This window comes from Ambystoma mexicanum, chromosome 2p (assembly GCF_040938575.1).
Source record: "Ambystoma mexicanum isolate Mex_15411 chromosome 2p, UKY_AmexF1_1, whole genome shotgun sequence".
NCBI lineage: Eukaryota > Metazoa > Chordata > Amphibia > Caudata > Ambystomatidae > Ambystoma > Ambystoma mexicanum.
The window spans coordinates 51487799-51500192 of NC_090923.1; the positions used below are offsets into that span (position 1 = coordinate 51487799).

Genomic DNA, 12394 nt, shown 5'->3' on the forward strand with positions numbered 1-12394 from the left:
CTACAATCACTGAGTTTACCTTTTGGACACGTGGGCGGAGCCTTGTACAATTGGTGGAGTCTTGTGTGGCTATGGGTGGGGCTTAAATCTCAGGGTGTTTGATTTTCAAACGTAGGCAGGCATGCCTGTTTGTTATATGGAGGGAGAAGCAAGTTCATTGCACAAGCTCTGAGTAGACCCTAACATTTCAAACGCGAATGAGTGACTGATATAGGGAACATGGATCTGCTAGGCAGTGAACACGCGACTGATCCGAGCAATATGGCGCCGCACTTTGACACGGGCGGCGCTCCCGTTAATAGAAGTTAGCATTCTAGTGCCTGATGGAAGCGCTCTGAGCCAATCAGGGACGCGTGTGCGCGCCTGCGCTGTGGACTGCTGGCGCCGCAGGCCGGCCGGAGGAGGGAAATAACTAAGCCCGGGGACGTGGAGCTGCTTTGCATCGGTAAGGACCGGCGCGCTCCTGTCTCGGGGGGGAGGAGAAGTGGGTGCTGCTCCCCCAACCCCCTTCATCTCGTCCGTACCGTCAAAGCGTGCGGGCGGTGGCCGCCTTTCCAACGGTTCTCCCAGAAGCGGCACCCTCCCCTCCAACGGGAGCAACTAAAATGTGCCGCCGCCAAAGCTCACGCTTTTCATTGCATTCTAACCTTATTTGGAATAATTGCCACTGATTTCCTAAAATAAAAGGGGCGCTCCTTTTATCCAGCACCCACGTTGCCGCCTCGTTAAATGAACCAGCATTGGCAATGCCAGCAGAGCCTTTGTGCAGGCTCTGGAAAGGCACTGCCAGGCCCTGCTGTAGTCATAGTCACTGGCCATCGATGAGAGCAGGTGCAGCATGGAGCGGGGACCTGGGCAGCTGATGGCAGTGCCTGCCATTGCCTAATACTTATACACAAGCCAGACCGGTTCCCTTTGCCAAAGCTTGTTAACAGGACTTCTGACATGGTTAAGACACTCGCATTACACCAGCACCTCGTTTACAACTCCGATTAGGTCATTAACTTGCACAAGAGAGAAAACACTGGGAGGCACTTCAAGCACGTTTGATGTTGGGGCTTGATTGACTCAAGCTCAGACAGTTCCCACGAGGAGGTGTTTTGGGCGGCAATGGCCATATGGATTTGCATGGCCATGGGCAGACAGTGGTTGGGCAAACAACACCTACACGTTGTGTGTCCCTCCTCATATGCCATTCCTCCTTATCTGTACTTTAATTGATGTTATCGTTTCGGCTTATAGGTGTCGCAAGCGACGCAATAGCCGAAACAAAAAATCACATTTATTGGGAGTCATTCCCCATCATTATATTATGCATACAGTCCTTGGTAAAGGCAAATAGTTTAGTTTACCATTTGAAATCAATGCGACCGGCGTTGTATGTTGCTATCGGATGTTTTTGTTAATGTATGTGATATTTATGCCTGTCAGGTGCATCTTAACACATTTCGGCACCCGTGAGCCCTCCACTCTCTCTGTCTCGTCTCGCCGTAAGCATGGGTGATAGTAGCCTCTCTGCGCTCTCCATTCTCTCTGCAGTCGGAATAATAGCTGGCATTTCAATGGCAAAGTTACCAGTTCGCGACCTGGGTAATGTGTTCATACAGGACAATAGCAGCCAAAAGCAAGACATGACGGCATGTAGTATCGATACAGGACACATATCAGTAGATGCATGAAACAAACATTGGCAATGCCAACAGTTTGTGCTTTCACGTAGGCATGGAGAAAGAGACTTCATAGGCACTACTGGTATTAATTGGCAATTGATGACTTGCATATATTGCGAATCTTAATAGCAGTGCCTGCCTTATACTTCTACACAAGCTTAAACTGTTGGCTTTGCCAATGCTTGTTTTTAACAGGTCTTCAGTAAAGGACACTCCCTAGTGCTTATAAATTGAGTGGTTGAAGGAAGACCTGGTGAAGACATTGATATTGCACCTGTAGTAGGTTTACAGTTCTAATTGAACCATGAACTCCTAGATGATTGTTTTAAAAAAATACTGGCAGGCACTTTGAGTGCAACATTTGATGTAAGGCTTGATTAAAGGGAGCTCAAAGAGTTCCAATGAGGTGTTTTGGGCGGGGAGGCGCACGAGTTGGGAGGGTTGGCAATAGTGTTTAGCATGGCCATGGGCAGTCAATAGGTGGGCAAAAAATCAAGCAACACCGTCAAGCTTTGTGACCCTCATCATATGTGGTTTCTCCTTATCCTGTACTCTCCTAAAATAGTTTCGGCTTATGGGTGGCTATGCCACCTAATAGCCCAAACTGAAATGTCATACCTAGGCGTAGACCCAGAACTCTGATTAAAAACCCCTAAAGTGTTCAAGTATGGGTACAGGACACTTGCTATTGAAAGCATCAAGAAAGCTACACATGCCGTAGGATAGATAGTGGCTGCGGATTAGAAGCTACCTGGAAGGCGTGTCCATATACAGGAAATTGTAGTGTGGCTTAGCACACCTAATTTATGTTGGCGTGGGTAAATAGGACTCAATTCCGATTGTATTTTAACCTGAATTGTAACTAATCTTATGTACTTAAAACATGAGGTATACTGTAACATGAGGTAACTACTACACACACCAAGTAATATTCCATAAAGTGTATTGTTTGAAGAAACATTTTATTATCTATACAAGACATATTGAATAACTGACTGAAGCGGAGTGCATGGGGCGGGAGTGTCCATAGGTTGTGGTGCACAGTTTATTTTCAGGCATGTCCGTATAGATGGAATTGTGAATGTTAGCATGTCCGCACCTAGATGGAATTGTGAAAGTTAGCTTGCCCACTCTTAGATGGAATTGAGAAAGTTAGCATGCCCACTCTTAGATGGAATTGAGAAAGTTAGCATGCCCACTCTTAGATGGAATTGTTAGCATGTCCACACCTAGATAGAAATGTGAAATATTAGCATGTCCACTCTTAAATGGAATTGTGAATGTTAGCATGTCCGCACCTAGATGGAATTGTGAAAGTTAGCTTGCCCACTCTTAGATGGAATTGAGAAAGTTAGCATGCCCACTCTTAGATGGAATTGTTAGCATGTCCACACCTAGATAGAAATGTGAAATATTAGCATGTCCACTCTTAGATGGAATTGTGAATGTTAGCATGTCCGCACCTAGATGGAATTGAGAAATGTTAGCATGCCCACTCTTAGATGGAATTGTGAAAGTTAGCATGTCCGCACCTAGATGGAATTGAGAAATGTTAGCATGCCCACTCTTAGATGGAATTGTGAAAGTTAGCATGTCCGCACCTAGATGGAATTGAGAAATGTTAGCATGTCCACTCTTAGATGGAATTGAGAAAGTTAGCATGCCCACTCTTAGATGGAATTGTTAGCATGTCCACACCTAGATAGAAATGTGAAATATTAGCATGTCCACTCTTAGATGGAGTTGTGAATGTTAGCATGTCCACTCCTAGATGGAATTGTGAATATTGGCCTGCGCCGCATCTAGATGGAATTGTGAATGTTAGCATGTGAAAGTTGCATTTAGAAAGTGTGCCCAATAGACACTCTCGAAAGTTGCATTTTGAAGTATGCCCAATAAGCTCGCTGTGAATTTAGCAGTGTCCACAATAACCACTCTGTGAAAGTTGCACTTAGAAGGGCGCCCAATACCCCCTCTGTGAAATTTAGAAGTGTACCCAATTACCCAATAACCTCTGTGAGAGTTACATTTAGAAGTGTGCCCAATAGCCCCTCTGGTAAATTGAATTTAGAAATGTTCCCAATAGCCTCACTGGAAAATTGATTTTAATAGTGCGCCCAATAGCCTCTCTGTGGAAAATTGAATTTAGATATGGGCCCAATATCCTCTGTGAAAGCTGCATTTAGAAAGTATGCCCAATAGCCACGCTTTGAAAGTTGTATTTAGAAGTGCTACCAATAGCATCTGTGAAAGTTGATTATAGAAGTGTATCCAATAGACACTCTGGAAAGTTGCATTTAGAAGTTTGACCAATAGCTTCTCTGAAAACTTGAATTTAGAAGTATGCCCAGTAGATGCTCCCGTGAAAATTGCATTTAGAAGTGTACCCAATAGCCTCTGTGAGAGTTACATTTAGAAGTGTGCCAAATAGCCTCTCTGATAAATTGAATTTAGAAGTGTACCCAATTGCCTCTGTGTGGAAAATTGCACTTAGAAGTTTGCACATTGAAAAAGCATACAACCCATCATATCACACCACCACGCTTACTCTCTCCTTTACATCACCACTCAACTAGAACACAGAGATACTATGACACCATTCGGTATAACTGTTCTCATACGAACATCCGCCGCTTACTCCACATCATTCTATGTAAACACTGCTGGTCTCACACCCCCAGCCAGGCGTTTTCCTCAGGCCTAACGCAGCCACATCCGTTCCGGATAAATCCTGCCAGAACGAACACATTCTCCTGATCTCTCAACCACCACACCTACCGATAAGAAGCAGCTATTACACAAGTACCGCACGAGCTGCACACATATCCGGTGCTCACACGCACCTTTTGACTCTCCCTACTCTCTCTACTGATCTGAACTGCGGTTCCCAAGGGCGTTCAACCTACCAGCGCCTTCAGACCATACCAATGGTATATAAGGCGCTATATAAGTGCAAAATAACATAACATATCCGTACATATATTGAGACTAATAGAGGGACATCGTTTTGAAGTGGGATTTATGATATGGCATTTATAACGTGCCTATACACAAGTGTTTCAAGTCGCGACGAGGCAAGGGAGGGAGAACAGAGGGAAGACAGACAACGATCTTACTAGGAAGGTGACATTGCGATCGCGCAAGTGCCGGGGAAAAGGGGACGGGGCAGTGCAGTACATGGGATTGACAGTAAAAAAATAAATAAAGCACTAAATAAAAGTGTGGCCAGCTGGTGGCAAGGGTAAGTGCAGATATCGGGTGTCTCGTGCTGGTAGGGAACTATAGGTAAACAGAAAACAGTCCCCAAGTGCGGGGGTTGCCAGGGAGGCAGTGCAGGTGTGCAACTGGTGGTGGAAGGGACCTGAGCCCGAGATATAGGGTGACCACAGCAGTTTCAATTACAGCTAGGAGTTCAGTAGGGGAGAGGAGGAGAGAAAGCAGAAGCAAAGAGGAAGGTTTTGAGGTGCTTCCGGAACCAGTGGTGTTTCTCCCCAAGTTTCAGGGAGGCTGTTCCAGAGAGAGAGGCCCCAGCTGAAGAAAGAGATCTACCACCAACGCTGCTTGGAGAAGCGACTGACCCAGAGGACGGTGGCTGAGCGAAGAGCTCGAGAAAGAAGCTATTTAGTAAGAGAGATTTGAAGGTATTCAGGCGCCGGGCCCAGAAGGCCTTGTGGACAATGCAGAGTTTTCAGTCCTGGAGAGATACGATCCTTGGGCTTGAAGCCAAGGACAAGTCTTGCACATATACTGACTCTAATAGTGGGACATTGTTTTGAAGTGGGATTGGGCTTTATTAAGCAAAGAAACAAATTACTTGTGGTGTGGAATGTCATTGGTCACTATTATTAAATATAATGTAAAGCTATCGGTGGTTAAACTAGGAGTCGATTTTTTTTTTAAGAATTCCATTGCAACTAAGTCACTTATGGGTGCTGACAATTTTGAAATATTTAGGGACAAACTAGTTTAATAGCACAGTTTAGAAGCCCAGGATCACACACTCAGTTTAATAGTTTAAACTGGGATTTCTGCACTTGACCAAACTGTTTTCTGGTTCTTGATGTATAGCAAGGTGAACATATTTATGAATGTTTGGTGTTGTGGAAGTAAAATAACCTGTTTCCTGGACCTGACTTGGAAAGGTCACACATCCCATAACAACTCAGCATGCTAGTATTTGAAAAAAAATAGACGCTTGTTATGCTGAAAGGAAATGATTGTAGCTTAACTTTCTCCATCATCAAGGGAAAATGTCCTAGTACCAGAATGCTAATTGATTTGAGCTTAAATAAATCTCATCTGGGGTTTTCTGTTGTATTGGATTTTACAGCTGTACATAATGACAACACACATGTGTGGACTGTGCATGTGATGTGCAGATGAATATTTATATATTCATGTTGTCAAATAAGCAGACCTGAAAATAAGCTTGCCATAAGCCTTACTGAATGTTCTGCCATACTCCTCCTTTGCCGCTCAAGCAATCAATATATTGCCCACAAAGAGGAGAAAATGCCACAGGAGTTTCAATGTAATAAACCCATAACCCTGTGTATACTACTGTAAGCATTACTCGTTGATATGAATGCAATATACTTGTCAATAGCCATGCAGCAGGTTTAGACCCTCAGATCCTCCCAATAAAATATTCTGACGTGTTATGTATATTTTGTCAAAGAAAAATGGGCCAAGACTTTTTCGTAAAAGGCTGCCAGGTGGTGGTCCCTTCTGTCCACCCAAAAAAGACGTGTCTAATGTTATCCATATGTGCTTTCAAGGACTGTGCAGCTATTTCCTTTGGGATGCTGCTTCCTAGAATCCAGGCAAGGAAGAGGGCACATGCTTTCGCATCTCACAGTAAAGGCTGCTTTTGTTTTGGAATACAGGGTGTAAACACTTCATTATAAACTAAGTCGTCGGGGGCAGGGTCGGCTGATGGATTGAAGGGGACAATTTCAAAATGAAGTATGACGCAGACTATACGTGGGTATAGGTACTGCCCCGCTACCTGTGGATACCCAAAATAAGAACAGCAAAGGCAGCAGTGAATGTTTTAACACCATACACTTGACTGTTTTCAGCCTTCTTTGCTCGTATTTTGCGCCTGTATTGCTTATGGCAGTACTCCAAATAAATGGGAGACTCAAGAGGTAGCACGAGAAACGAAATGTTGGTTAGAAAATGATTTCTTAAAATGAAGAAATCGAAGGCCTCGGGACCGAATGGACACCCTAGCGCGGCTCTAGTACCATGCAGGCCTATGGGCTTGGTTTCTTACACCGTTGTATAAAAAACGCATTGCAGAGTTCTTGGAAAACAGCGTTAATCATTTCTATTTCTATCTACAAAAAGGGAGAAAGAACCGATCCAACTACAGACTAATCTCCCTCCTTGATAGCGTGTCGGCAAAATTATTGCCTCAACTGATCTAAAAAAAGGGTCCAAGGAGACAACATATTTTCCTCTGAACCAAATAGGCATACAAGAGCAATATTCTACAGCCCAAAACATATTTATATTTCCACCAGTTTTTGTGGCTTTTGTAGACTTCTCCACTGCTTTCAATACTATTTGCTGAGAAGCTCCATAGCAGAGGATAGCACGATACATGGGTTGAATATTACCTACAGTACTACACCACTGTTCAAGTACGGCTAAATAGACTGGGTAATTTTACTCGAGGGTATTAAAACGGTTAAGGATTTGAGACTTGGGTGTGTATTAGCCCCTTTCCTGTTTAATGTATATCTGGCGGAACTACATGGTGAACTGATAAAGGCTACAACTGTACAGCACAAGATAGGTGACACTCATGTGCACTAGATATCCTATGTAGACGATGTAATATACTGCGATCACTCAGATTGAGGACTTCAAGCTGCCCTAAAACCATCTCGTTATTAAGCAACAATATCTTCCAATAAAAAAATGAAGCAAATATACGTGGTACTTAAACTCTGTAAAACTAGATTTAGGATCTTAATACCACCTACAGGAAATGACCGGCAATCAAAGTAATCTGTGGGACAAGAGAGGTCATAGAGGTGTGGTAATGAGAGGGCTGGATAAAATATTTAGTGGCTTCTCGCTTGCCCCGCTAAAAAGGCTTTACAAGAATGAATGAATTCTGTCCATATGACGTGGACTTGAAAGTATCTCAAATATTCACTTAAGAGAATCAATCAACTTGAAGCCCGTTTTTGAAGATCCAGTTTAGGGGTCCTAAATAGCACAACCCCAAGCTCCAATTAATTGGATGTGATCTAGGTTTATTATCCCTGAGTAAGCTATCCAGATAACCAATTTAACAATGAAAATGAAAATCCAAGCATCAAATGATTGCAATATTCTGTACATTGTAAAAGGGGCTTTGCTAAGGGAAAACATCTGGAAACAAAGAAATGCAAGGAATCGAATACACAATTCCTGTCACATTTTTGCCTAATGAGGAAGCCACTCTGGAAATTAATCTAACAAAAGAGATAACAGATTATGGGATTGGAGTAGCAACATTGACTACTTGCAATTGTTTAAGCTAAGTGTAGAATATTTAAAACACTTGCCAAATATGTATGGCGAATTACCTTATTTGGCCAACTTTCGATATGAAATTCAGATTAAACCTATTTGGGTCTATGGAGATTATAGGGCCTATAACGAAAATCATGACCAAGTCTGCTGACTCCAACAAATGCCCCAAAGCATTGAATTGTGAAAGCATCTGTTTCTTAAATGCCCTTTTGCGATTCAGCTCAGTATTGTTTACTTTGGTCAGATTGTTTGTAAACATGAAGCTTTAGGGAGAAAGTCTTCCTGGAATTGTTGCATTTATTTTTATTTATTTATTTGGATTAATAAAGTGCCCGGCGGCCCGGAGGCATCGTGGCGCTGTTGCAGAATGTTCACTTAGCAGGTTTTAGGGCAAACATTAGAAAGCAATAGTACAAAAAACAGAGACACAGAAGTAATGAACATTGTAAAAGGGTGTTCCGAGGTTACAGAGGAACAGAGTTTGAGACCATATGCTCGGCGTTCTAGTTGAAAAGTTCAGTCTTTAGCATTTTTCTGAACACTTTGAGAGATTCTACGTTTCTTAAGCTGCGCTGGAGGGTGTTCCAGGCTTTTGAGGCTAGAACTTTAAAGCTAGTGCTGCCAGCTTTGGCTCTGTTAAAAGCTGGGACTGAGAGTAGGTGAGAGTATTGGTCTTGTTTTGGTCTGTGAGCTGGTGCCTGGTGTATTCTTTCTGCTAGGTAGGCTGGGGCAGTCAGAGAGAGCCACCTGTGAGTGATCGTGAGGGCCTTGAATGTTATGCGTTCTTTGATGGGGGAGCCAGTGGGCATCTTTTTTCGCCTGGGAGATGTGATCTCTCTTTGGGATACTGAGGGCATTGTTTTGCGCAGTTTGAAGTCTGATGATGTTATTTACAGGAGTGCCTAGAAGTACAATGTTGCAATAGTCTTAAGTTTGCACCAATGGTGGCTCTGGCAATGTTGTTTTTGAATGTGTTGATGTAAAGTGTAATTGTTCATATATAGTTGACAAAGTTAACGGTTGCATCTTTTATAGGAGTTATATTAGCAGAACACTAGCAGCTCCTGGTTAGCTCTTGCTTACTGACTGTCACCGAATACCCATGAGCTGCTTTTAGCTCCTGCTAGTCAAATCTTTATTTCGATCCCTTTGTTACCATAAGCATCTTTCATATTTGGTGCAATGCTACCACACAGTGGCCAGCCAGCCATGCACAGTGAAAATAAAGTTTGTTTGCAGTAAATGTCAAATAAGTTTCAAACATCCTCATACTCACCAGCAAGCTCTAGTACCATGCAAATGGTACTCGCCCTTCATAAAATCTCCTCACCAATGTGAGTGGGCTAGTAGATTTTGTGATCCCAGCAATGGGTCGACCAAAATCCATAAAATAAGGCATAACCATCTTGCGATGAGGGCAATACAAATTGCACATTCCATAAAAGGACCTCTATCAGACCGCAGTGAGATAATAAGCCACTACTTTCAACACTTTTGTCCAGGGTTCACAGTTTGCACCTGCCTCTAGCCATTGGTCAGTTATATTTGACTCTTGGCAAGTAAAAATGGGGATGGGGTGCTTTGTGGATGTATAGGATTGAGGTAGCGTGTGACTTTTTTTTATGGCTAGCTAGTCGCTTGCACTTTGAATTTGCTCCCCCTTCTCTAGACTTTGATGGATGCGCAGTACTCGCAGTCCATTCTTTGACCTAAAAAGGAATAGGAGCTTATTCCACCTACCATCCGCAATAATGCAACCTTAAGAGTAAGACCTGCACTGTGATCTTGAGTATTATTTCCACTTTCAGAGTCTGCCCCTAGGTGCCTTGCTCCCCTTCGCAGTTAGCCCAGAGGAAGGCATCACAATCTAATCTGCATGTAGACATTCTAGCCCTCCTTTTTGTACGTCTCCATCCCCAATATGTTGTTATTTTTCAAATGCCAGGATGGAATGTTTGTGCTGGTTACCCAACACTGCCTCTCTTTTGGCCTTCCTAAATCTCTCCCGCACTTTCTCATGTTAAACTCTAGTATAGTGGCAGGAGACACCCACAGGTTTCCAGAGCTCAATTCATTCAAACAAACATTTCTTTGCCCAGTTCAGCTACGGAATCTTCATGCAAGCACCCACGCCTAAAATGTCTGCGTGTGGCTTGGTATACTCTGGCTACAGGGTTCCCCTATAGCCTCATTCACTTTGCAATCGGTAAGGGGCTGATACGATCAGTGATGGGACACATCCTTTGACAATGAAAAATAGGCTTTTCCGCCTATATTCCGTGTGGAACATGATGAATAGACCCAGACTTCCACCCCATATATCGCTGCAAGGACAGAATCCTGTTGGACCGCAAGTGTTTGTGGAGGGGAATTTCTCCCCCTTCCCCTTCCCCCCAATACCCTCCAACCCTTCAGATATCCTATTGAACCCCAGAACTTCGTCGGCTAATTGGCACTTTGTTATGCTGAACCAACCTCCAAAGGCTGGATAGGGTGTTGTGTGTGTGTGTGTGTAGTATTTCCATGTTTTGCAACTGGGGGCATCACTTGTTTGGAGGACTTGAGGTATCCATGCAACTTGATCTTTTTTAAGTGTGAAACCTGCGCAAATACTGAGGATTCAGTGAAATTTCCCATTAGGCTGACTCCTAAGTGCTCCGTCTATCCCCCTCTCTGTAGGTGCTGATCATGGACCCGTGCAATCAAACAGCAACTACTGAGGTGCCAAGAAGGATTGAGGCAAACCCTGAATATCTGCAGCAGCTGAAGGACTTGGATATCCCGGAAGAAGAAGCAAAAAAGGTATAACAATAATAGCCCTTTCAGAAGCAGAGAGGCAGGAAAGGTGGAATATTTCTGCTGCTTTTACAGTCGCATATGTATATTTAAACATTGCTTTCTTTTCTCACGTGTCTCTTTATGTATTTGTTCAATCTTTGTAGTATGCTCATTGCATCCCATCTTTTAGAAGACTCCTGGTTTATACTTTATTGTAATAAAGTATTTGGTTTTAATCAGTATGGCATAATTCCGATTGTACTGTGCATAATCTGAATTTGTGCTAGAAAGACGGGCATACAGCAACCTTGCCGCAGCGTTGGGATGACAGCCAAGGAGCAGGCGGATTATGAAGAGGAGGCCAGTGCTCTAGCTTGCAGGTGGAATGGGGGCAAACATAATAAGTAGCGATAGGAAGTGCAGAGCATCGCAGGCCGAGAGATCAACCGGGGACTCAAATCCAGGTTGAGTTGAACATTTATTTTATAACCGCAGAAACTAAGGGATCAGAGTTAACTCAATTTACTAAACGAGAATTCAACGTTGCACTCCAGTGAATATTTTTGAGATTGACTTGATTCACATCTAGAGGGATCAGTGTGATAGCACTGTGAGAATTAGCCTTCTCTGCACTGTGACAGGTCTGTGATTGCTAATCTGCACCGCGCCCTGGAGATCTGTTCATACTAACTGGATTCATATATAGAAGTTACCACTCATTGTTATAATACTACGAATGCAAGCCGGCTCCACACTGTGCTAGCACTGTGAGTGTTAGCCTGCTCCACACTGTGATGGTATTGTGACTACTGCTTGCGTCGCGCACTTTGGAACACTGTCTGAAGCCTAGGCCTCTCTCCCGATCTCAAGAGCCTCAATCTTAAACGTCCCAAATACTGCCTGCCACTGTCTGAAGCCTAGGCCCCTCCCGCTGTCTGGTCGCCTCAGATCTGGGTATTATACTGCTGACTGCCCCCCTCTGAAACCTAGACCTCCTCGAGTTATCAAGATGTCTCAAATCTAGCTATTCAAACTACTACTTGCGACCGCTTGAAACATGGACCTCCCTCTTGCCATTTAGATCCCCAATTGAAGCTTTAAGTACTGCATGCCATTCTTTATTATAACATCAGTGAAACCTAGGCACCACCACCGTGTCACCCGAACCTCTGAGAACCCCATCGATAGCTACCTTAACTGAGTCCTAGACCACCCAACAATCAAACACCAGTACTCCCCATCTCCCCCTCCCCAGACAGTGCATCTGCAGGAAAACACCTAACCCACCGACAGAAGTATAGACGGCACCCGAAAGCACCTAAGGATATCAACATCAGAGGAAACACCAATACTGCCCTAGCGCAAGACATTGCACCGAGAACCAAAATGCCCTGACGCAGGCATGGATGCTGAGA

At 43.7% G+C, this 12394-nt stretch overlaps 1 protein-coding gene across 1 annotated transcript in view; it reads left to right on the top strand.

Moving 5' to 3' along the window:
• Positions 1–234: 234 nt before the first annotated feature.
• LOC138566191 (probable peptidyl-tRNA hydrolase 2) overlaps positions 235–12394 on the top strand; it is a 116893-nt gene continuing 104733 nt past the window's right edge. Inside the window, exons 1-2 of the mRNA XM_069643233.1 lie at positions 235–445; positions 10881–11003. Of these exons, the coding sequence (XP_069499334.1) occupies positions 10890–11003 (114 nt within the window). The 5' untranslated portion in view covers positions 235–445; positions 10881–10889. The remainder of the gene's footprint in view (positions 446–10880; positions 11004–12394) is intronic.